Source organism: Zosterops lateralis (assembly GCF_965231275.1).
Source record: "Zosterops lateralis genome assembly, chromosome: 3".
Classification (NCBI taxonomy): Eukaryota; Metazoa; Chordata; class Aves; order Passeriformes; family Zosteropidae; genus Zosterops; species Zosterops lateralis.
Genome location: NC_139764.1, coordinates 19,686,943 through 19,714,378, shown reverse-complemented (window position 1 = coordinate 19,714,378; position 27,436 = coordinate 19,686,943). Strand labels below are relative to the sequence as shown.

The 27,436-nt window shown below is 37.9% G+C and overlaps 1 protein-coding gene across 1 annotated transcript; it reads right to left on the bottom strand.

Moving 5' to 3' along the window:
- Window positions 1-477: 477 nt before the first annotated feature.
- On the bottom strand, window positions 478-27,436 carry LYPLAL1 (lysophospholipase like 1). The gene is made up of 5 exons (XM_083857462.1): window positions 27,319-27,436; window positions 23,110-23,209; window positions 12,033-12,202; window positions 1,748-1,863; window positions 478-1,152 (listed from the first exon to the last, which is right to left on the bottom strand). The coding sequence occupies exons 1-5, from the start codon at window positions 27,401-27,403 to the stop codon at window positions 928-930; spliced, it is 696 nt and encodes a 231-aa protein (XP_083713588.1). The 5' UTR covers window positions 27,404-27,436; the 3' UTR covers window positions 478-927.

Genomic DNA, 27,436 nt, shown 5'->3' with positions numbered 1-27,436 from the left:
ACAATCATTATTTACAACTTTTAAATATTCACAGAGGAGTCAAGTATCCTCATCTTTTAATTTAAAATGTGGTCTTGCATGCCAAAAGAAAACTCTTGGCAAAAATAAGTTTCTACAGGAACAGGGCCCAAATAATGATTTTTTCAAAAACAGGATAGATCTTAGCAATCATGATGGTACTTCTTTTTTCTTTAAATCTACACTGCAAACCACAGAAGGCTCAAGAAACACACATAAACCTAGACCTCTGAGTAACAAAACAATGAGAAAGGGCAATAACAAGGGTATGTGGTATAGCTGGACATAGCTTAGGACTTTTTAAAATATAACACAAATCTGATTTTTTTTCAGGTGACATACAAGGCTCTGCTTTGAGGCAAGTTTGTTCCCACATCCTGAGAATCCAACTGAAGCCAATACACTTCTCTCATTAAACTAACTTGAATAGATGCATGCATTTCTACAAGTAAAACTGCATTATTTTAATAATTGGCCTTTTTGTTGCTGCAATGCCATTAGAAACAACCATGCAACTGTATATCTTTCTATCTTAGAACACCTCTCTGCACAAACCCCCCACCCCCCCAAAAGAAAAAAATTATCTGGGAGATTTACATCAATGCTTCCTGAATATTGCTTTGATTATTTTGGAATGGTTTTATTATCATCAGTCATTATTTTTTATAGACTGATGTATGCTTAAAACTGGACAAGAAAACAGAAAAAACCCACCCCTATAATAAAGTGAGGTTTAGTAGTCAGTACCATTTCTTCATCACTTAGGTGAATTTCATGTTCATAAAAGTGTCTGCCTGAAGCTGTGCTTATATAAGGGATATGGGACACCCATATATATGTCACATATGATTTTAAAACTATGAAAAATCAGGAAGTATGAAGCTGGATCTTTATTTATTCATTTGCTTTTCATGCTTCAGCAGGCAATTTCTTTACAATCCAGGATTTTAACTTTTCTATTTCAGTTCTGCTGAGCTCATGATTGAGGTTTGGAAAAGTATGAAGTGATACTGATACTCCCAGAGACTTTAACATCTTGTTGGTCTCTTCACCCCATGAGTAGAGAACAAGTTCATCCGCAGTTCCATGGCACTGAAATAATTCTGGAAGAGCACTTTGATTTCTTTTCAAAGCCTAGATGGAAAGGAGACACTGTCAGACAGTGACAAAAAAATTAAAAGAATATTTACAATTACATGGTGATAACTTATTGCACTTACTGATCTGGGGCCGTGTTGTACTATCTCTATAGAAGTGAACAAGGAAATATTGGAAAAAACTGCCCTTCAAATTACAACACAATAACTCTTGACAAATGACAGGGTTTACTTTAAGGTCTATACCCCTCTCCAAATAAAAGAAACAGAAAAAAATCATGACAGCAAATGTAGTTCATGAGTATTCTAATGCATCACACATTTTCAAAGAATAGTTTATGCTTACACAGACTCTTTAACAATTAAGGACAACTAGTAAAGCATTTCATTTTTTAATTTCCTTCTACATTTTAATACTGTATATTAAAGTCTGTGCAAAAAAGTGCAATAAAATATTTAATGACAGCTTTGAAGCCTCACTTTGCTAATATTATGATTATCTATTTCCCAGAAATGGCATAAGTTTAATATGAATCCACTGCCTCAGATGTATAAACATGTATCTTGAATTTGAACCACCATGTTTTCCACATAGCTAAGCAGGATTACCACTATTTCTACTACACACTCACCTGGTAAACAGCAGAGTCTTTATTGAGAAAACTAGACAAGGCAAAGACTCCTGCCAGATCCTGATGAAACCTATATGCCAAATGCATTGCCATTCCACCTCCCATCGAAAAGCCTCCTGGGATGCAACAAAAGAAACAAAGATTGGATTTTTCTCTAAGTCTTTGTAACCCAATGTACAATTTATTATCTTCAGACTTGTTTCTTTTATACATAATACAACAAAAAACCCATCTTGAGTATGATAAAGGTTACAATGATTTTAGAATCACAGAATCACTTAGGTTGGAAAAGACCTGTAAGATCATCAAGTCCAACCTATGACCCAACACCACCTTGGAAAGTAGACCACTGCACCAAGTTCCACCTTCAGTCATTTCTTGAACCCTCCAGGGACAGTGACTCTAGCACCTCCCTGGACAGCCCACTTCAATGTTTAACAACTTTCTGCGAAGAAAATCCTTCTGACATCCAACCTGAACTTTATGTGCCACAGCTTGAGGTTTAAATCAAAGCATGATGCAATTAAGACACTGGATAGCTAAAGCACTGCTGAGGATTCATTACTGAGGAGAACAAAAAACGAACAGCCAAAATGCCATTGCTTCAGAAGCCATTTGTGTATGGTCCCTACCAGGTAGCTGAACACTGAGGCCATACTTACTCTGAGAACTCTGTGAATGGGTAATTCTCACTGCTTTTTGTACTCAAGTTATTTCTCTCCTAGGCTAGCAGCATTCACACATGAAAGATCCCTATTTTGTTATACCTTGGGATATATAATAAATAGGGAACAAATACAATGTACTCCCCCTGAGTTCTAAGAGGATCTCTAAATTAAGATCCATATGTCTCTTCAACTACATAAATTCCTTACTGAAGATAATTCCTCAGGGATGATTTTTATATGACAAATGCTTATTCATTAGGAAAGAAATCCAGACTACCACATTACTTCACACAGACACAGTACACAGGCCATTATATTGACTGTATCCAGATAATGACTAGAATAAAGTTTCCTTTATTTTCTTATGCACAATCTGGTCACTTATTTAATTTCCTTTTGATCATTCTGAAGAATGCTGTCATCCCCAAACCCCAAAAGAAGCACTTGTACTTTAAGAGAACATTTTGCATTTGCTTAGAAATAAATAGAGACAGTGCTTTGTCAACACATAAAATGAAGTCCATTTTAAGTATTTCAGATTACAGGAAGAAAAGCTGCATTGAAAAGTCATTACTAGTTTGTAAATGATTTAATCTTAAAATTTTGTACCCAGTTAGTCACAATCTGGCACACTGTCTGCAATTACTCACCGGCAGTCTTTGACAATGCAGTCACCTTCTGTTTAGAAGAATATTAGGTAATGGTTCTTTTATGTGGCTCATACTACGACAAGAAAATGCAATACAAAGGACTAGCTCTTCACATTTGATTTGCATGGGAATACCTGAAGTTCATCATCTGATACCACAACCATCCCTGAGTAAATGCCATATGGTAAAAAAAACACTTCAAAAATAACAATTTGAATAAGCATTTATAGATGCAGATTATTTTTTCAATTATAAGAACAATTTCAATATAAGTGTATGTTTGACATGACACATAAATGACATTCTCAGTCAAGAACTTCTACAAGTATTCAAATTTTGGATGAAGAAAAAATAAGAGGCAGTTAGAGATATCAGACAAAACAAATGTATAAAATGACAGAGAGTAAACAAAACACAAAAGTACACGTATACAGATGACCTCAGCATGAAGAATACATAAACTGTACAGCATTGTTAAGTAGATCATGTCAGGAGTGTTAGACAAAATCAAAGTGACACAGCAACATTTCATTTATCCTTAGATGGGCAGAACATCGCAAGGTCTTCACCAATCTACTTCCAAGACACATAAAGACTGTGCCAGTAGGTTTTGAATTTAAAAGTAGGTTCACTTTCAGTTTTCCCCTCATACCTATTTTAATGAGAAGTGTGATTAATGCTTCACAACAGTTAAACAGGGTTAGCTTGACAATGCTCAGGATGGCAGTTCAGGAAAGCACCTAACTCTTTGTGTTAACTTCCCTGACTCATAAAGGAGGCGTATGTGTAGACTAATAGGGGAGCACATACAAAAGATTCCATTATGTAAAACACTTCCAGTTACAGAGAAAGTTCACTCAAGGATGCATTTATGACCTCAAATCTGCTTCATTGTAGTGCTGGTTTTTAGGTAACACCCTTCTGCAATAAGAAGAAAGCTGCTTGTGACCCATCTTGATAGCTGAGAAAGATTTGGTGAAATCACACAGTGTGTCACACTTCCAAATTAAGGATTTTGAATCAGAAAGAAACTCCAATGCAATACTTCACTAAAACTAAAACATTATTTTCTGGAATATAATCTGTAACTAAATTCAGGTATTCTCAGGCACAGGGTGATGTAACACAATGTGAACAGAAACTCTGAATTTCTCATACAGAATTTATTCCTGATTGAATAAAACAGAAACCCTCACCACACAGTTGCCATTTTTCAGTGATAAAACAATCCTTTCAGAGCTTTTAAATGGCCTCAGGAGCCCTGTAAACAAATCTCCATCTCACTTTTGCAAAGTATCTTGATTTGTATTAACTTGCTTCCCATTTGTATTTGTCTGAAATGATAATCTGGTCCATGACACTTGAACATTATATGGGGCTCAGAAAACCAAGTATTTACCTTAAGTCAAACTTCAGCTTTATTTGTTTCTTTGTGCTTTTTCTAACAATGTCTGTGTTTGCATCTCAGAAATGACTAACTTAATTATCCAGCACAAAGGTTTATTTTGTATCTCCTGTCCTGTATACATAAGAGAATGCTAAAAACTGCCTTCTCCCACATGCATCACTTCAGTAGCTGCAGTGAGTTATTCCCGATTTCCTAAAGTCCTTTATGTGTTCAATCTCATTTACAGAAAAATCAGCTCTCTAGCACACACAACTTTGAAATTGCCAAGTGCATCCTGGATCATACAGTTCTGACTGTAAAAAGCCTTAGTCCATTTATTATAACGACTAGGAATTAGGAAGCAACAAACATCATTTTTTCAGTCTTTTCAGTAAAAGTTTAACATGTGCTCAAAGCTGCTTGCCATACAAGAAATCACAGCCATGAGAAAAAAAATAGGTATGAATCACACCTAGTGCACTGATTTTGAAGTAAAAAAGGAACAGAAGAAGCTAAACCCCAGACTTTGACGAGATTAGGATTTGGACTTGGGTGTAGGGGTGTAGATTGAGGTGATTGTTTTAAGCAATATTTCTTCACTAGTTTCTCTGTAGTAGTAGTTCATCTTTCCTGTATTTCTTCACATTTGTCAGCACAGCTTTGGTAACCAAGTGGCAAGAAATGAATCCTCCAGTACACAGTGCCTGTGCCAGTACAGCACAAGACAAACACTCTTCTGTTCTATAAGGCTACACCAGCACAGTCAGAAATTGTCTTGGCCTGTTCTGTTATTATTACAATACATTACATACTCTTGCCTCCTTTCCATTCTCACAGCATTTTTCATTCTCAATTTCTCCTTTTTTAGTATTTCAAGTTAGAGTTGCTTTAATCAGCTTGTTATCAGGATTTTCTCCCTAAAGCTACATTCCAGTTTACTTTCCCCTCTCCCTAGGGACTTTGTGATTTACCTTCTATTAACACTAACAGCACAGCCTTGTTCTACACATCATCTGCAAAGAAGCTTTCTGTTTTGACCTTCCATTTTCATCAATGAATGGAAGTATTATATACATTTAACAGTGTTCACAAATGAATATCAGGAAAGAGTACAAATGCCAGTGCAACAGCAAATTCCCTTCTCCACAGAACTCTCTGAACACTGCTCCTGTGTTAAGTGCTCAAACATGTACTTTGTCTCAAGTGAATTTCCTCACAGCAGTGATTTTTCTCCTTTTAATCTCTTCATGAAACTTCATCAAACAAAAACCATGCACACCAGTAGAACTGCAATGAACACTTTCCACCTTTGATAGCCTTGTTATTCTGTTTGTTACTTAGTCTTTACAAGAGCAACAAACTTGAGAGTCATTACCAAGAAGGAAGGCAACTTCCCTTGAGTGGCTCAGCCACTTGCTCTTGTTAGGAACCTGAAACAATTTGCTCCCCAACTTTCTCACCAGTCAAAATACATTTTGAAATGCATATTTAAGTGGTACAAGTTTTACCACTTTCTTGTAAAAACAAGTGTACAATTGTTGCTAACATATCAACTCGCAGTAAAACCAGAACCAGTTACACTTTTATTTTCAACTGTTATGGGTAATAGAGGAGAACCCAACATGTGTACCTAAGGGGTCATAATTTTTAGCACTGGAAGGAAATAAAATCCATGAAAAGTCTCTAATCAATTTTTATTAAGATGTTACTCCACCAATCTATGGCTTGTGTCATTTACCCAGTGTGTTTTCTTGGTTGTTCCTGAAGAGGAGGACAGCACTACCCTGCTGCAACACTTACCTGTCATTTTTACAGTCAGCACAACATGGGGAAAAGGAAGAGAACAACTTATCCCTTATGCTCACAATATTTGTGACTCACAGAATCACAGAAAGGAAAGTGGAAAATAGCTCTCTAAAGCAAAGAGTTGTGAGGCACACCAACAGGTTGTTGTCCTGCAGAGCTGTGAACCTTCTGTTAGCAGAGATCCTTTAGAAGTCCGAAAAGCAATGGTAAGGATTTGCCTAAATTGAGCTGAGCCTGCACTGGGACATGACAATGGAATAGCAAATGTTGTGATGTCTCATTCTTCTATGATTCTGTTGGCACAACTGTGAAGAAAGAACAGGTTAACCTGCACTGTGTGGCATGTCTGCACAACTCTCAAGCATTCTAAAAGTCCATCCATCCATTTAATTTTACACTGAATTCAGGCATTTATTAAAGATGAGTAAGGACATGTCTTCAACAGAATTCCTAGTAAGGCCGAAAAGATCAGAACCTGAATCACTTTATAATTATTTTCTTACCGAAGTCATTATCTTATATGTGATAACAATATCGTGATTGAATTATATTTGAGTTTACTGCTGTGAGTCTTATTCACTCATAATCTTTATTATCGTTTGCTAAGCCTGTCATTCACCATACTGAGAATGTGTCACTCTTCAGAGTCTTTAGATACATTAACACTGACACCATCCAATGCTGGGAAACAAGTAACAAGCAGTGGACTACTCTTGGTAAAAATTAGCATTGTATCTCCTACTGAAAGAGAGATGAAGGAAACAAAAATTGGTTAATGTTTCTTTCTACTTCCTGATGTGTGAGCTAGAGTAGCAGAGATCCAAAAGAGAAACATGGTCAGTTCAGATACAAAAAAAACCCTCCCAAAACCAAGAGGAGCAAACATTTACCCCGAAGTATAAATGCAAAGCAAATTTACAGTGATGCACTAAAAATTAATAAAATGTTGCAAGTATTATGGGGCAGATGGACTAACAGTACTGCTTTGAGCCCAGCATCTCAGGCACAATTTAGATAAACCACAAAGCCATGTAATGTGCGGTACAGAATGAGAAATCTCATTTGAATTGCAGAGATAAACAGCAAAATAATTCCACAAATTTACACTGTAAGAACAAGGCAGTAAGAACCTCTGAATGGAAGACCACGTCCTCCTAATAAAGACAGAAGACACAAGACAGGATGACTGACAGTAAAAAGCTTAGAAGCCAAAACCATAAAATACCAAGATTGTGGGTGAAATAGTTTGCTCAACACTTTAACGATTTATTGATGGAAGTTTTTATCTTCACATATTTATAGGATTCACTCTCTGGGGTGTCAAAGCCAAGATATTTCTCCACCCCCCACCCCTCCCATTCTCACACACACTGAGAGAGAAGGAAATGCTAATATTTACAAGAAGCACAGAGCTTTCATGTTACTTCCACCGTGGTTCAGTAGCTATGTAAGAAGTCCAGTAATAAACAAAAAAGTGGTTGTGTGTCTCGTGTTATTGTTACAGCACAAGGGGTCAGGAATCATGCATGTGTTTTTTGGCATTCAGTCAAATCTACAGGACTGTTATGGAAAGTTTATTTTCACTGGCTGCTTACACGAGTGACTACAGGTGGCAGAGACCAATGCGCTTGGATCAGCACTTCTGCACTACACAAAAAGTGACCTGTGAAAGCAGGAAAGCAGTGCTAAATTAAGAACAAAAAAAGAACAAAAAGACTGCTTTTCACCAAAGTGTAGTTGACTACAGTGAGCCCTATCAAAATGCTCAAAAAACCAGAGGGCCATTTCTTTCAAGAGCTTCTAACATATTCTTGAATAAGACTGTTGAAATCTTTAACAGTTTTCACAGAAGTGGACTTATTTTACAGTGCACTACTACTATGGAGGCAAAACAACAGAACAATCAACACTTGAAAACGAAAAACAAAACCACTGCCACCTAAAAAACAAACTCAGCTTGAGATAGAAAAATAAATTATTGTGCCACATTTTAAACTGTGGCTTGTTTGGCCAATTTAGCAATGAATTCAGGCATTTATAAAGAAGAAATACATCCTGTTTTTAAAGAAAGAATACTATTAAAGCTCCAAGTGTCAAAATTTGACTAAATTTATAACACTCTTTTATCTCCAAAGTCAATACAAACCTACTTACAGGACTATTTGTAAGGAGTGCTTTAGCCAGGAAGACCAGTAAGAGTAACTCAACAAGAATGTCTGGCTAAAAACTAAGTACCATTATCAAATTCTGGGGATGATATAATTATTTTTTTGAATAATTATGTATTGCTGTTAGTCTCCCTTCCTTCCTCCTACAAAGTCAGGGGAAATAAAGCTTAATCAGAAGTCTACTTCCTTCAAAAGACCTGTGTTAAAAGGAAAGCAACTCATGAAACTATTAGGAGATAAGAATGGTAGATGAGCTATGCCACAAAATTAATACGGATGTTTTAAAAATAAGACTTCCTTTAGATTCAGTAGACTCAGTAATTTATTTCTTTAGAAGTAGATTCATAGAGCAGCTGTTAAAAGCAAGGCTGCACCAGCTTTTTTCTTGATAAAAAAGTGAGGAGTGGCGCTGTACAATCTGGACTCTATCCTCAGCTTTAGAGTTCTGCTCTACAAGCAGCCACCTAAGGATTTCAGAGCTATTAAAGCAAACAATGCCGGCTATAATCTCTTTCAGAGAAAATGCTCTTACTGTCCCACTGTCCTGAGCCTTGTGGAAAGTCTGAATGGCTCAAGAAGGGGAATCATCCTCCAAAATACCAGGTGTTGGGCTTCTCATTTTCCATGTTTGAGAGCCCACTGCTGCTCCCTGTCTCTTCCCACTCACTCACCTTTGCACAGTGCTCCCTCAGATCTTGCCTTCTTATGCCACACCTCTGAGCCGTCAGCAGCTGCCCACCTTCCTGCTTGCCTAACACCTCACTTGCCCTTATCCAACAATATCTGACACTCACCCTCAGCCTGTAATTTCTAGTCCTCTATTCCATATAAAACCATAACCTTCAATCTTGTTACGGTCCTCATAGTCATTTTGTTTTCTTTCCAGTCATTAAAACTCCCACTTACTACAAAATGGTCACTCAACCCAATTCTCCTTTTAACCCTTTAAGGAGAATTTCACTCCCTGTAAGTACCTTCATATGACTGCTCTGCTCTTTGGTTTTTGTGACCCTCCCCTGAAAGGCCCCCACTGTTCTTCACAGACTCCCAAGTTCTCCGGTTGCTTCTCTCAACTATTTTGTCTCTGTTTTCCATAATAAGATATGTACCAGTATTTCCATGATGGAACTCCAACATGATACAACAGCACTGAATGCACTATGAATTCACAGCAAAATTTCACTCTGGTTTCTCCTGCTATAAATGTCTTGTTTTTTCCTTTACCTCACAAAGGCTGCCTCCTCCAACTCCATGGTACCAGCAGTGACAAACCCACTGTCTGAACACCATGTTACCTTAGGCCTCATCTTCTTGCACCAGGTGGATATTCCTGACATTTTCAAAGAGAAATCTAAAAAGATCTGACAGAACTTAGTTATCCGACATTCTAAGCAAGTAACCAAATCTTCCATTATTTCCTGCACACCAATCTCCTACAGCTAGAAAAAGTTCATGCCACACATTTCTCCCTTTCAAGTGGGCATTACAGTTTGGTGCAGACATACTGACTTGGCCTCTTTTTTTTTTTTTTTTTTTTTTTTTTTTTTTTTTTTTTTTTTTTTTTTTTAATGAAAAGAATCACAGAATGGTTTGGGTTGGAAGAAACTCTGAAGATCATTTGGTTCCAACCCCCTGCCATGGCCAGGAAGTCCTTTCACTAGGTTCCTCAGGGCCCCATCCAACCTGACCTTGAACACTTCCAGGGATGGATATCCTCAACTTTTCTGCGTAATCTGCTCCAATACATCACCACCCTCAAAGTATCAAATTTCTTTCTAATATCTAACCTAAACCTACACTCTTTCAGTCTAAAGCCATTCCACCTTGTCTTATCATTACATGGCCTTGTAAAAAGTTCCTCCCCAGCTTTCTTGTGGGCCCCTTCAGGTATTGGAAGGTGCTGCAATATCCCCCCCCCCCCCCCGCCAGAGCCTTCTGTTCTCCAAGCTGAATACTGTAAATCTGCAGAGTGCCTTTGAGAGTCCTAAGTCCCTGTAAGAAAGAATGTCAGATGATGGGTAATTATCTGCACAAAATCCTATCTAAGACAATTAATGTCACCTTTATGCACAGAGACCTTAGGGGATCTCTAAGCTTCATTCTTCACTGAATCATACACTGGCTAATCATCAAAAACAGGGCAGAAAAGGCACAAAGTTCTTGTGGAAGAACACTTAATCTTGCATAGCCACAAGTGATACAATTTTCCACTACCAAGTTCCTTATGCATCTGCATGAGTCCCCTTCTGTACTTCGGACGAAGTAATCCAGGGCTGCCGTATTTTGCTTCTTGCATAAATATTGGGCTGCATCACAAGGATGTATGCTTGTAGTCTCTGTCAGGTGGGGAAACAGAGCTCTCAAGAGTGACAAAACAAGTACAGTTATTTCTGATTTATATGGGAGGAATGCAAACACACAGAGACGGGGACTTCCAAAGAATCTACGGGATGAAATAGTCAGTGCATGCCAACTTCCTTACTCTGCTTATGACTTGGAAAACAACCTTCATACTTTGCAGTCTGGCTATTTCTAATTTTGAAGGCTACAGAGGAAAGGAAAACAGCCTAGTAGCACACTGGATCTGTACATAGAGCATCTCCCAGCTTGCTCAACAGCAAAGCACCTGCACTTCTTCAGCTGCTTCCAAGCCAGCAGGTATAACAACACAGGAAAGACAGATCAAAGGGACTCTGTTGACAGCCATCCAAAACAATGCACTCTGCAGCCAGGGCAATGAGCCAGAAAGGGAAAGCAAGCACAGGCCTTCACAGAACAACATGGGGCTGGAGCAGGAAAACACTCCAGGCTGAATGGTAGTGGCTCAACCATGCAAGATTTTGATGGCATGACTCAGTGGGACATAAATTTATAAAATCCCACTTTAAGAGTTTTTTTCCCCAACCTGAAATAGTTTGTGGTCTAGAGATGGGACAGGGAGCCAAGGACTCATGAATTCAGATTCCCTCTCTGCATAGGCTATTTCATCACCCTCAACTCCTGTGCCTCAATATCCTACCATCTATTTCACTGAAGTACAGTGAAAGCTACTGGAAATTTGTGGAAAGAGAAATAAAGATAGACATATATAAACTATTACAGCTAATACTTCATTTGTTATCAAGTGTTAACCTTTAGTGCTATGCATGCACATTTTTCCTGCATGAATTAATTTAACCCAAAATGATTAGAGCAGTAAGGAAAAGTTCATGATTATTTATATGCTACATCTCCATTCTCCAAAATGCACGTCATTTTTGGAAAGTGTACTTTTCCATCCTTGAAAACGGCTTAAAGGAAATAGTAAAACTATGTACTTCTCAAACTAGATCACTGCCCATTCTATTTTAAATAATGATTACAAATGACTGTAGACAATAAAAACAGTTTTGCATTTTGAGGATACTGCTCACTGTTAGCCACATTCCCCAGCTGATACGGGTTAAAATAAGGATTTAATATTGCTGAGGACTGGCTACTGAAAAGGCTGTTCAACAGTTTCAAGCCATGCTCAAGAGCCTTCAGGATAGAGTAAATTCAAAGAAGATGATCTCTTAACCATTAAAAAAACTCTTAGAATAAACACATTATAAATAAATCTCTTACCTATGAGTATCCTGTTCTTGGCAATGCCGTTGTTAACCTCATCGTTGATCAGGTCTGTAAGGCCCCGGCACATAGAATCAATGCTTTCAATGTGTTCAGGACAGTCATTACTGATCTTATACCTGTCAAACCACACATTGGAAAAGGCTCCTTTCATAGGTGTGTATGGCCTAGAGTGGTGGAAGGCAAAAAACCAAATGATTAAGCAAGCACAGGATCAAAAGCCTTGAGTATATGTAATAAAAAAAAAATTCAGTATATCTCCAGCAAAGGGTAGAATAAACCTCTTTGAGGTCTAACTCCATTTACACCCAGTCACATTGCATTTCCTTGCATTGAAGTCATGGTCCTCCAAGAACAAAGCCAACATTTGGAAGCTATGTAAAATGCAATTTTCAGCCAGTTCAATGTTAAGGTTGGTTAGGTCAGCTGAACATTTTAAATCCTAAACCTGTCAAGAGGTTCTTAATCCTAAACAAAGTTAGGGTTGAAATCCATGCTGGAATATGACAAACTGAAGTAACTTCTAAACAAGACAGCTTTGCAGGAGCTGACTTTATGGAATTCAATTGCCTAATTCTTGACAAAACTGACAGGGCATGGGTATTATTAACCTCTAGGTATTAAAAAAACCTGCCAATTTTTCTTTTTGTGAAATAAATACAGCCATCCTCATCTTAATGGGCAGGTATCTCATAAACATAACTGAAAGAAATGCCATGTGCTTACTGGACTGGTGCACAAACAAGTGATATGATACTCTCCACCATAATACTGTGTTGTTGGAATGTTATTTTAAGTATTTCAACAGGCTGCCCAAACCTTGGATAATCAAGAAAACTTCAATTCAAAGAAGCCTTTTCTTTGGTTTTAAATAAAGATGATTAATAGAGCCCTGAAATCCCAAGAAAGGTGATCTAATTGCCTTGCAATGGCTCTACAATATATTACAAAATATGAACTGCTCTGAGATTGATCATCCCAAACAAAGCCCCTTGAAACCCTTATTTGCTATGTTCAACCAGGGCAAATTCTTCATTTTTACTTAAGCTTAGATCAGATTACAATCATCGTCCACAAAACAGACAGCTTTTGATACATTTCTGGATGGGAACACACTGAAAATGCTAAAGTTGACTTCTGTGCTGTCTCTGGAATTTTTTCAATACTAGGATTAAACAAAACCACAACTAACCTAAAATGAGAAAGTCACTAATTCAGTTATTTTTAATGAACAAATTCTGCCTTTATTAACACCAGAGAGGCTTCACATATGTAAACAGCCATTTCTAAACTAGTACTGCCCCTAAGATGAGTGTTCAAGGTAATACTATTTGCATTATTCAGTCATAAAAGTAAAACATGAGAGAACATAGGGTTTCTTTTGCCTGTTGTCATGAACATACAAAAAAAAAAGTCCGTGACTTAAAAGTTGATAAGAAAAATATACTAAAAGAGGCATTGAACAGCAACAGATAGGTACAAACAGAAACACTACAGGTTCATCTTTTTCAGCAGAGCTTCAGGGTACCTAAAATGTACTGTTATTGAAAGTGCCATTCAATATGTGGTCAAGTGCCTTAAGTAACCCTTCATTTCCTTAATTCAAAACAAACTGTATACTTAAGCACCAGAATTTAAAAAATTGAGCTATTAGTTTTCAAGGTAGCCCTTACCTGTCTATTAAAAAGTTAACTCCGAAATTAAAGGAAATTCAGTGGAAATATCTTATATACCCAGGAACCCAAAGCTACATTTAAAAAATGGCATTAAGATGCTTATGCTTTTTTATTGTCTTCTCTTTAGAATTTTGTCTCCAGGACTCTTTCCAAATGAATTGATCAACATCTAAGAAACATGATTACAAATATTTAATTCACAAAAGTCAGTTTCTAAGAGGAGATATTCCAGTCAAATCTATAAGAGCAGAATCAATGGAGTTTCTGGAAGTCACTTGGACAATGTGATGTACAACAGACGAAATGCCTGGGCAAACAGTTTTTAATCCATGATTTTAGCTTCCCTCAAACACTTTTACATCAATCCTGGTTAAAATGCTTAGCAGCCAGAGCGCATCATGTTCTAGTAAAGTCAGAGTACCTAATACTTGTGTAAGAAAAGATATGAAAGGTTTTAGTATTACTGCAGCAGGTTGACCTGGATTTCTTAATAGAGTGGGTTGACCTTCAGGATTTACATGGTACAAGGATACATACATATACTGCATTACAGCAATTTACTTTTACATTCCATAAATGTTAAAACATGTTTCCTCACAACTAAATGACAAGATCATGACATTTAAAACAGGTCAAAATTCATCATGAGATTATAATGCTTGACCAGATGTTGAAATTCAGGACTTCTACCTGCTGTCTTTGCAAATTCTTCATAAGACAGATGAAAGACCAATGTCTTTAAAGCCCACAGGAGAAGACCCCCAAGCAAATAGAATTGGCTTTCAGCTGCCTCAAAAGCATCCCTGCAAGCACTCTTGATTTCCCAGAAATGCATTAAAAATAATCTTTACATAAAGCTGAGAAGTAAGATTCTTTTAATGGTTCACCCAACTGGCACATCTGTTTTAGTCATTCACCTTTTTCCTTAAATAATCCCTTTATTAGCTGGCACTCTACAACTCAGACATTACCACGGTAAACAAATATGTTTGGCGTGGAACCATCTGTACAGCTCCAAGAATACAGCACCAAATTTTTTCATACAATTAAACCACCAAAAAAAAAAAAAAAAAATTCCTATGTTACAGTGACATGAGAAGCTGGATTGAAATCTGCAAAAGCAAAAAAATACAGAGTGGAGTGGAAACTCCATCCAACAAGATCAACATGGTCAGTTAAGGACAATGTCAGACCAAATAATCAGCTTTAAGTTTGAAATTTTTTTTCTTTTTTAAGTTTAAAACTCATACCATTAGTCCATCTGTGCCTTACTTCCTTTATTCTCTTTTAAAAATTATATCAGAAAAAAAAGGATACTAGAAATAAGAATACTGTGTGCTGTTAAAAGTGGGAATGAAAATATAGAGTCCCCAAATTGGGTGGGCATTTTTTCTTTGATTTTAAGGGGTGTGCATGAGTATGTTTTGCTTGTTCTGGAACATATAAAAGATTCAAATCCATATAAGAAAACAAGACTCAGTAATCCTCTCTAGCTTCCAAACATGTAACCATTTTTAAGAAACAGTTGGCAAAAATTTAAATTTTTTGTACAAATTTCTCTCTTAACATTTAAAAGTTAAGAAAACAGACAGCGAAGGAGACATGGCTAATATCAAGCATTATTTAAGAAACTACAGGGATTAGGAGGATTAGGATCTTTAAAATGCTTCCCAAATCACTCTAAATCATGTTTTCAGATTACTTTATAGCTCCTATTTATAAGGGTGTCATAGATCAATACAATTCTTGCATGAGGGTGCAATCTTGAGAAGATTCTACACAATACTTCAATGTCTTAAAAGGAAAATATATCCTGTTATATCTTTGTAAGTACCTATCATCCTTTCCATCGCAGACAGAAGTAATTTTCACTGTTGATTTCACTGCAAAGTTTCAAAGCAATAAATATTACAGATTTGACAAACTCAAGATAGATCAGCTTCTGCTAACCAGAGTTGTGTGATAATGAAAAAAACATGATGAAAGCAAGTAGCAGCAACACCATCTATGTCCACCTTTCTGAAGCATGAATATATCCTCTAGACCTTCTTACTCATGTTTAGAATTGTGCCAGCTAGTCTGAAATCATCTTAACAGAAGTGGAGAGCAAACCAATGATGCTACACAAGGTTCAAATTCAAATCTCAAACCATGGCAAATTCCATCTCCAAAATGATGCTATTAGCATAGTGATTCACATAAAACTACAGGTGGTTTTGTTCATTACCCAATAAATCACTGTCCCTATCCAACATTTTAAGTTAGAAGACAAGCCAGCAGTTGTAGCTGCTTTAAATAAGAGTAGAAGACAGCACACTGATAAATGGCAAATACTCTTCCCCCGACTCTTTCTCCTGATGCACAGTTTTATCACTGCCTTCAGCACTACAATCACCCTGCATTAGCAGACATATAAACCCAGACCACTGGTGCTGGCTTACAGGCTCCCAGACAGAACTTCCCGAAATGTCAGACAGAACTGGAAATTTATAGTGAAGCTGGGCGTTCAGATTGAAATAAAGACAAAGAAAGATAAAAAAATTACTGAAATCCTCAAATTTTCTTGCTTCACAAATCCACCATCTTCTCAGTGAGGAGGTAGGGCCTCCCAAATTTTAATGTTGCCTTTTAGAAGACTGTGCACTGCTCTGAAAAATCTACAGGGCACAGTACCACAGTAGTTCCACATAGCCTTGGTGAGACTCTAGCTGGAGAACTACAATCAGTCTTGGAATCCTTAGAGTAGGAAAAACATGGACCTGTTGGAGCAGATCCAGAGGAGGGCCACAAAAATGATCAGTTCACCTCTCCCCACAAAGAAAGGCTGAGAGAATTGGGTTTGTTCAGCCTGGAGGAGATAAGGCTCCAGGAAGGCCTTATTGAAACCTTCCAGTACTTAAAAGGGTCTGTAACAAAGATGGAAACACACTTTTTAGAGGGACTTGTTACATTACGACAAGGGGGAATGACTTTCAATTAAAAGTGGTTGGATTTAGACAAGATATAAGGAAGACTGTTTTTTACAATAAGGGTGCTGAAACACCAACTCAGGTTGCACAGATGTGGTAGATGCTCCACCCCTGGAAACATTTAAGGATGGGATTCCAAGCAACATGATCATGTTGAAGATGTCTGGGCTCATTGTTGAGGGGGGGTTAAATTAGTGCCCTTGAAAGGTCCATTCCAATCCAAAATCTTGAGTGGTTCTAGAAGCAAGTCTTGACTCTCTTAAAGCTGATGGCAGGTTTTTTGAATGAAAGCAAATTACTCCCTAATCCCAAATTCTCTCATAGCATAATGTCACTGCTGAATTTCAGTACTACATTTCAATAGAAAAATTTAGGTCCAAAATACGCTTTTTAATTCCCATGGTCTGCTTGAAGCAGAAAGGGAAGAAAGTAAAGAATCCAGCTAGTCAAATAAGAAGTATAAACTGGAAACTCTAGTCCAAGGAACATCTTATGTTAAAATTGAAGGTCAACATATCTTAACAATGAAGCTTTGTGGTGTGGTAACAGAGCATATAATGCGTCCAAATTCAAGCAACTTTAACTTAGAACTATACTTTAAAATAAAAATCAAAAGCAAGGCAAGAGTCATCTCCATGAGGAGCAATTTTGGCTGTTCTCCAGAAAAGGCTGCGCCTGTTCACTCAACCACATGCAAATGCTTTTGATAGAGTTGTTCCGGATGCACATTGTCTGAAATGAGAGCTGACTGAGCCCGTACAGAACAGTTACCTGAAGAAATACTATGCTGACAGCTTTTGTTATTTGAGGCAAGTCTTACTCATTCAAGACAAAGGAAGCTGCTATGGAGTCTGGCATAAAACTCAGTGGGAGAAATTAAGTTTGTTTCTGTTTCTTTGTTTCTGTTGGTTTGCTGGGTTGGTTTTGTTGTTTGGGGGATTTTTTTTTGGAGAGGGTGGTGTAAATTCTGGAGATTGGTACTAATCAGAGAACAGCAATAATTTTATGGTTGAAAAGACCATAAAAGACGTTTAATACACATTGCTAGTTCCTCAGCAACCAATAGTGGCTGCCTTAAAAATTCACTGAAAGAAAGTGGCAAGAGGCAAACCAGGGTCCAGCCTGCATCAGTTCTTTATTATGGGGTCTCAAAGGCTCTCTGGGATTCAAAGTGGCATCTTTCACAAGCTGGTGGCAAACAACACTGAGGATGGATGAATGACACTAGCTAAGCACAGAAACCCTTGAAAAGACTGAAAAGCAAGAGCACAGAATGGCACATAACTTAGAAATCCACAACTGCCTGCTGGAAGGGTGACATAAAAACCACTGTCTCCAATTCTTCTGGACTGGAAAAGTGTTGAGAGAAGAAAAACAAGAGGAAGGATCCCTAAGAGCATAATGTAGTAAAAGTGATTGGAAATCCAAGATTATTTGTTTTCTCCAAGCATGACTTCAGTTATCTCTGACAAGTGTTTAGTGCATCTCACGTGTTATTCAGCATCTGATGTAAGCGTTAGATATATACAGTTTTCCTCACCTAATTCCAGAGCAGAAATAAAAAGAAAAGACGAAGTTTATCCAAGCATACTTCAAGCATTATGATGCAGAATACGTTGAATTTCTACTTAAAGGAGATGAAAGAACCACCCCATGATACTAACCCAAGCCTTTCCCATTTCTCCCTCAAGCTCCCACCTTTAAAAAAGACTCCTTTGTGTTAAATTTATGAATGAGGTTAGGGCTTAGAAAAGTCAAGGATTAATAACATTTGCTTGAGCCAAAAACAGTGTGATAGGCACTGTGCACGCTCCCCTCCAATCCATCTCAAGTCCGAGCTGCAGTGCCCCTGCTGCTTTTCCAATCCGAGGCCTCTCACAGGCAGAGGCTGCCAGTGGAGCTGAGTGGTGCCAAACTGTCTGGTGGTTTTGTGATAGAGCCAGGTGGGGACTATGGTGAGATGAAGCTCATTTCCACCCAACAGCTGAGCAAAGATGTGAATTTAGGTGAAAAGATGGAGAACTGGGCCTTTTAGTCCTTACCAACAACAAGAAGATAATGGAAATTAGAATAAATTGGGGCCACCCATCCCAGACAACAAGTTCTGCACAGAGACGTACGTCCCATAGACAGGTTTGTTGAGTGAATGTCAAAAAGATCCATAAAATAGGAAAAGTAGTATTTATAGCTGATTTTCTGACTAGCAAAAGAGAAGAACTGTCAGAATGGAATGCAAGACAACGCAAAGAATCTTTGGCCTAGATTTTTTCAGGGAATTATAGAAGGCAAGGTATATGTATTAAAACAAGCAGACCTAAATGGTTTTAAATTTACCACGTTAGCTCCTGCAATGCCAATTTAAACTATCACTTTCTATTAAAAAAAAGAAAAAAGTTTAAATTGGGTGGTATTCAGTTCTGATTTAGAAACTCAATAGAAACCTAATGTTTAAGTCACAGTTGTAGCAGCTGAAACAGTATTTAAAGTTGTAGGCATCCTGACCCAAATAAAAAGGGAAAAAGGAAACCCTTTCCTTTAAAACTATTAGCGTAGACGTGGCTTTAGGGATTGCATCAGCTACTAGGGCTCCAAATTGTGCTTGGTTTTTTTTAAAGATATATATTACCATTACATTGGAATGGAGAGAAAATAGAGTTCTGTTGTATTTAACAAGTTTAATCTATGCGCAGAAGCACTAATCTTGACAGAAAGCTAGATACAGTTAAAACAAGTTCTTTACTTATTTTTAAGTATCCCAGTAGACTATATTACAAAAAAAAAAAAAAAAAAACAACCACCTAAATCTCTAAGCAATGTGTAAAACTTTTAATTTGTAAAGCAAAATTTGCATATCCCAGGTAAAGGCACTAGTAACTAATAATTTCTGAACATATTCCAAATTCAGGTGTCACTACTCTCACTACATCACATCAAGCCTTCGAATCCACATATTTTTTTCCATTTTTATCTAAGCATGCTTTTTACCATATGAAGTTTACTTAGTAATTTTGCAAGTTTTTATTTTTTAACTGTAAATTTCACTATCCACATTCTGCTTTTTTTGCTCAGAAAAACAACCAAATATGAGACTCATTGCGCTTTCCAATGTGATGGAGGATAAGAGAGACAAAATGCTGCAAACTGACTGTTGAGGGGGCATCAGGTGATTGCCCTCTGTACAAAACCCCAAATATCACAAAAATTATTAAAGAAAAGTAAATCTCTTTTAAAAAAAGGAGTGTGACTTTTTACAGAGACCTGTAGAGTACAGTTTAATAAAATGTAGTTCAGTAACATTCCATTGCTTTTACCCATAATCTTCTCTAGTGTTTGCCGAAATCAACGCTAGTGAAGCCAAAGAACATATTTCAGAATTCTTCCTGATTATATGCTAGACTGGTTTTCCAAAATAATTTTGAAATACATTGACTCTTGAATCAAAACATGTCTGAACCTCTGATGCTGAACAAATTAAAAATATGCCTGCTTCAGCACCTGGGATAAAATCTAAACAAAACATAAATATAACCTAAATCCATCCTTCAGGAAAAAAAAAAAAAAAAAAAAAAAAAAAAAAAAAGGAAAAAAATCAATGTTGTGTTGAAAAATGTGAATTCCACTGCTTTTCGAACTCTGTTGAACAGATGTGAAGAATGTATAAGATCATATCTATGGATCTATCAGCAGAATAATTTCCATCAAAAATGTGAGGAGGTATTCCTGACCTGCAGTTTATCCTACCAAAGTCCCCAGCTTTGCAGTTATATCATCAAACCTGCTTTTACTGGCATAACTACTTTGACAGAGAACATTCAATGTGCATGTGCAAAGTTATCCTGGAAAAGACAGGAGCTCAGAGTATGAAGTACATCCATATTAACAGTATTTTGCCAGAAGAGTACATCAGCCAATCCTAGGAGGGTGTTGCCAAGCTTCAAGCTTTTCTTTGATTTCATCATCAGCACAACAACCTGCAGGCAAGTTTTGCACTGACAGTGCAGTGGCAGGTTAGAGTCCCACAGAGGCTCTCTCTCTCAGCAGCCTGACTTTCAGCCAGCACATTCCTCGGCCTCTACGTGAGCAAAGAACCTGGTTTCAGAATCTTCTCAGCAGATCTGCATGCCCATAACCACCCAGCTACAGGTCTCATTAACAAGGGTGCTGAATTCCTCCCCTGCTACCAGAAACATTTTGAATTCTTATCAGAACATATATGCATATAAATATACACATACATAAAGCCAACATATATATTCAAATTTAATTACTTTAATGTCTGCCATTCAAATTTGGAAGATCTAGGCCTTGATTTTATTTTCTGTGAAAGAAAGGAAGGCAACTGTTACAAAACCATTTCAAAAAAGCATAGTGTGGTTTGTTCTTGAATACCAAAACAATATGAAATACGTCGGTAAATGCTTCGTTATTTTGGTTTCAACCAATAACACGTATCATCACAAACTTCAGCTTTGCTGCAAATAGTGGCAAACAGTGCTTAGGAGCATCTGTTTTATTTTACTGTGTCAGCTAGGGCTGTTTATCAGCAACAGAGGGCTGTACACAAGAGCACTTTGCCAGTTAAAGACAAACAGTGTGGGTATTTCACATTCTTTGCATATACAACTTTTCTGCTTTGCTAAAAGCCAGTTCTGAATCAGCTCATGCATGACTCTACCTGCTCTAGAAAAGAACAAGAGTAACCTCAACTTAAAAAAGAAAAAAAAGAGAGTGAAATAAACTGTTTATTCACGTATTTTAATAACAACATTTATCTTTCTATCTGTTTACCAAAGTACTGGAATTCAAAGTCGGAAGATAAAAACAAATTCCTTCATTTGAGTCAGAAGATCTTGCTGGTTAATCATTCATACATCATTTACATCTGTAGTTACCCAAAGAAACCAGAACATGTAAGAGAAGGACTGGACCTCAGAAGTGCAGTGGGATGGAAAAGTGAAGCACCAGGCCCAGCAGATGTGGCCTGAGGTGCTCTGGCTGCATATAACATAGGGAGAAAAATCATTTCCCAAGGGAACAGCTCCTCCTGCATTTCCCCAGTATCTGCTGCGCTGGTAAAGAAGCAGTGGAGCCCCTCAGCATGTGTGATGTGCTGCTGATAACTCTAGCATCACTTTAGCCTGTCATCAGTGAAGTAACAAGCACATTATTTACAGAAAATGGGATTCACTCCCTGCTAACCCAGAACACACTGCTTCAAAGGCTTCCACTCATGGGCTTGATTTTTCTGTAACACAGTGAACACATTCCCACCGCAATCTCTCAGTTGCTTTTCCTGACTAAGTAGACCATAAGAAATACATGGTCAAGGAAAAGGTTTGGGTTTTTTTTTTTCTTTTCATGTACTAGTGAGTGCCAGGCAAAATCTGCTATTATACTTGTTTATACCTTCCAAGAATTTTTTTTCTGACTTTGAAACCTCTGTACCTCAAAAGTCTGTGTCACAATTTCCTTTTTCCATTCAGCATTCATCTGCACTTATGCACAAATTCAGAAAGAAACTCAACCCCATTACCTTTCAAGGAAACATTTGCCTAACTTAGAGCCACAGACACCTTAAAAAAATGTATTAAGAAAAAATTAAAATCCTTTGAAATTTAGTATTATATATTTAATATATGTTACATACATAATATTTGTAATTAATTATATATTCTATATTTAATATTATCTTTGGATAATATTATATATTATGTGGATATATTGGATATTTGGATTATATTTGGATATCGTTTGGAAGTACGGGGATAGCTGTCCAACTTTTAGCTTCTAGGTTTGACCACATAAACTTTCAAATTCCTAGAGGAAAAATTCTTTATCTATATTTCCATCTACCACTGAACACACAGTGTCATTTAATAACTAGACTTGAGCTTACAGGAAATGTTGAACTCAATTCTCTTTTAAATAGTTGGGCCAGGATTCAAACAAGAAGTAATGTGCATTTTTGAATTCCCAGTCCTCTCTCCAGGAGCTGAGGATCTTTGACATCCTACTTGCCAAAAAGACTGACCACCTTCAGTACTGAAACCTGCCATTAAATACAACATAATATTTTAATAGTCAATATATGGGAGTTATTATGGGTAGGATTGTGATCTGGATCATGACTCTCTAATGCCACTACAACACACATTGCAGGATCATCTTCTATTTATATAAGGAAATGGAAAGCTACTATTAGGACAATACCCAAATTTCAACTAGAGGCTGTGACTCCTGGGAACCATTTAGAGTCTTAACCACTTAAAATCACAGTTCCTGGACAAAAATACACAGTTTTGTCAAAAAGCATATACATGCGAAAGAAGAAAGAATTGTTAAGACAATCTGTACCAATATCCAGAACTGCATTTTATAGCACTGGAACAGAGGAACTTAATTCTACAGTTACAATACATTTAATGGTACCTGGAAGGAGCCGTTGGGTAAATTACTTTTATATGTTGGAATGCCATGTCTTGATTCAAAATTTGTTTTATCCATGCTCTTGCTCCTTGGCCAGTATCACCTGTATCACACAGAAGAATACAAAAATTATTCTGTGCATTTAGCGAGAAAATTATACAGTGACAAATATACTTCAGATTGACTGAATTTTAAATTATGAAGTGAATACACTGAAATGCTAAACCAGAACTTTCTAGAACAATTTCAGTCCCCTCTCCAATAGACTCAAAACTTCCTCGAAAAAGACTATTTAAGAGATTCCACAACATAAGTTTAATCAATACTTTACTACGTTCAACAACTTAAGTATCTCCCAAGCAGACACAAGGTGTTATCTCTTATTTACAGTTTACCATATTTGCTCTTAAGTGATAAAAAACATCTTGAATATCTTAAAAAGTGAGGTAAAATAACTGTTGCTCCCCTTAGAAAAGTTAATTACTTTTACTAGAGAATTTTATGTTAACCCACTTCAGAACCCAGTAAAAAAGATCTTCACATTTAATTATGCTAACATTGCACATAGACTTGAAGGTAAAAAGACAATTTGTAAAGAGACAGGTTCAGTTGAAATATCTAGCAGACTTTTAAAGAAACCTTAACCACACAGTTCTGTTTGAAAACTAGTTGAGATCCACTCCCATTCTGTTTTTTCCTAGTCTTACCAATACAGCCTATGGCCAAAACCCCTGCAGACAGAAGTGCAATGAACAGGATGAATTCTTCAGTAGGTAACATTTGCTCCTTTTAAACAAATATACACATATACACCAGACAGTGTCTCCAGCCTGTCTTTGCACCACTGGTATCTTCAGCCATAACTTCACTGCCACCCCTCTGAAGAGCAGCCACACACAATCCTCAGTGTAATACAAATACTTCAAGCTTAAGGAAACCAGTCCATCAAGGGATATAGTTTACAGTAGGAAGGATGTTCAACCTAAAAAATTGAACAGGGGCTCAGCAAACTGGAATTTCACTACTGCCATACATCATAAGACTGCAAATTATGAGGTTCCCACATATTATCAACTCAAATTGCTAATATTCTCTGTTACTTCAGCTCAAGTTGTTTGGTTTGACTTTAGAACTCACCCCATTCTTTTCAATAAAATGGTCAAACTGAAAGAAAAAAATGCCACTGTCCTCAGCCAGGCTTACTGACACACTACATGGGCTCATCTCAACAATGCCATATGAATGTACCAATTCATTGTTAAAATTATTATAATTCTCCAACAGAGAAAAACCTGCTCTTCAGCACTCTAACAAAATTCAGTGGTTTTATTTATAAACATAAATAATGTATCTTTAAAATTGAAAAAGAAGGCATGAAGGATTCAAACCCAGCAATTTATTCCCTGGTAAACACAATTAGCATGACTAGAACTAACTGTTCTCTGACCTAAACACTCCAGGTGACATATAAAATACAGGGTTGCAAAACTGATACAAATCTTACCCTGTGCTAAGTTAAACAGTAAAATCAAAGTTACCTCCTTAACTGGATGCTTCAGAACACACCCCCACAAGCAGTTTGCTTATGCAAGTATTGTAGTCTGAAGTCCAAACATACTTCTGATTCTTCACAGACACTCTTGACATACAAGGATTTCCTCAAGGCTGTTGTCATCTCACTTATAAACAATGTATCTTAGGGAGGCTTGAACTAACTTTTTTTCCTATAAACTGCTTTTTAAAAAATTTCAGTTAGAAAGCCATGGTCTAGGTCTTGCAAATATTTGCACAGAATGAACACTTAGGTAAGTCAACCAACTATCTGAATGATTACAGAATTGGGACTGAGGTTCTCTACAAATTCCTTAATGATGTAGGATAAATCATTATTCTATTATTTATTCCCACTCTTAAACTTCGCAAAGATCTGCAGAAATATTTACTGTTATTGAAGACAATTTGTCCATCAAAAGGTCACAGAAAACTCAGTTAAGAGAAAATTTAACAATGATCTCTGTGTGTCAAGAACTGCTATGGTGCAAATGCCACTCAAATGTGAGCAGTTGTATGCTCAGACAATGTATTTTGATTTGCTAGGAACAGAACTTGGAGGAGAGGAAGGAAAAGAGGAGATGTGACATCAAGCAAAAGCCAACAAACCTCCTGAAATGCTAGTCTTTCAGGCCCTTCTGAAATTTTAGCATTATATTTCCTGAACACTACAAAAAGAAGCAAGTGATGGGTGATCCTGCTTTGAGTCAGTCTACAAACTGAAAAAGTCATGGCAGCTATATTATCTTCTTCTCCCTCCTCAAGTAAAATACGACCTTCTTTCCTTTCCTTTCAAATATAGTTTTCTTTCTGTGCAGTTTAAATTTAACAACATGTAACATGCAGACTGGACATTAGGAAAAATTTATTCACCAAAAGGGTTTTCAAGCACAAGGAACAGGCTGCCCAGGAAAGTCACTGAGTCACCATCCCTGGAGGTATTTAAAAGATGTGTAGATGTGGCACTTAAGGACATGGTTTAGTGGTGGAATTGGCAGCATTTGGTAAATGGTTGGACTCGATGTTCTAAAAGGTCTTTCCCAGCCTACGATTCTGTGCTAGTTACAACATGCAAAGTTGTAATCCTCAGCCTAAAAAGCTATTACATACTTGCTATGTCCATCTGCCTTCCTGCCAAGCTACCAAATGGAACCTCTGCCTAAATCTGATGCACAGTACCAGGAGTGTTCTAATATTTTCTATACCATTTTGCACTTATATTCTGCACTTGTTACAGTTTGTCTATAGCAAGCATTATGAACAAAATGGATTCATGCCATTTGACTGCCACTTTCCATCACAAGTGCTGTGCAAAGGTTTACAACTCAGGTTTACAGGCCAGCCCACAGCAACAGCACTGTGGTGACTTCTGGTTTAGATTCTATTCTGTGGAACTGCTAGAAACCAAATAAAATCACCCCATTACAAACATTATGAACAAAATCATATTTTAAAAAAAAAAAGAAAAGAAAAATTGAAGAGTACTTTAACCACATGTGGAATCAACCTCTAACCATAATCTTCCCTTACTCCTCCAACATTAGAGAAAACTATTTCCTCAAGCATTAAAGCATTAGCATTAACAAGAGGGCTGAACACATAAACTCTTTCACTTTCATTCTTTTAGTCATAGACTTTTTACAAAGCAAAATTAAACTAGAGTATAAAAATGAAACTAATTTAGTTAGGATACACATATTTGTTAAACTAATCAGAAGCACCAGGTAAAAGCAAAAGTAAGCAAAAGACAGGGAAAGTGTTGAACATGTTGCCATATGCACATGGGCAGCTCAGCAGTATTGATTCTCAAGGCCTTGATCTAGTACAGACCTAAGATTACTGGGTTTTCTTTCTTATATGTTACGTGGACCTTGTTGTTGTTATTTAGCTCATCAGAAAGAACTTTTAAGGAATTAAACCCAACAAAACACACGCTCCCCTCCTGCCCTCAGCCCAGTCACTGATGTACATGGCCATGAAGCCACTCTGGACATGGACAGGGCCCTTTGAACAATCAGAAGTCAGTAAATAAACAACACTGCCTTTTCAAGGGTGCCAACAGCACTCTCATGCCCATTCCCAAACAGCAAGAGCCACTGTAACTGTGAGCCATCCTCTGAATGGGGCAATCCCTCTGCGAGAGGCAATTTAGGGAGTAACAGGACTCGAGGAAACGGTGTGGAGTGTAAGGTCGTGTGTCAGGAAAAGGGTTTTCACCCAGAGGGAGGCTGGGCAGTAGAACAGGCTCCCCAGGGAAGTAGTCACAGCAGCAGGGCAGCCTGACAAAGCCCAAGAAGGGTTTGGACAGCGCTCAGGCACACGGTGTGGCTCTCGGGGAGTCCTGTGCGGGGACAGCAGTTAACCTGTGATGATCCTGATGCGCCCCTTCCAACCGTGTTCCCAAGCAGGCCGGTCTGGTGTGAGCCCAGCGCTATCCCTGTGGGAGTCTCTCCGGGCACAAACACACGGCTCTGGGGGCTTTGCCGCCCACCGCCTCCCCCTCCGGGTCCGAGGAGGGCAGAGCCGCGGGCACAGGGTCACCCCAAAGCCCTTCCCCAATCCATCCCGCCGCTCCCCTCCCACAGCGCCGGGGCGGCCGGCCCTGCCCGCTTCACCCGCTCCGCAGGGGCGGCGGGGAGAGAAGGGAGGGGAAGCGGGCACCTGAGCCGTGCAGGAAGATGAGGGAGGCGGTGTGCCTGCCCGCGGGGGACACCACGCTCCGCTGCAGCGCTGCGGGCGCCGCCATGCCCAGAGCTCTCCTCCTCCTCCTCCTCCTCCG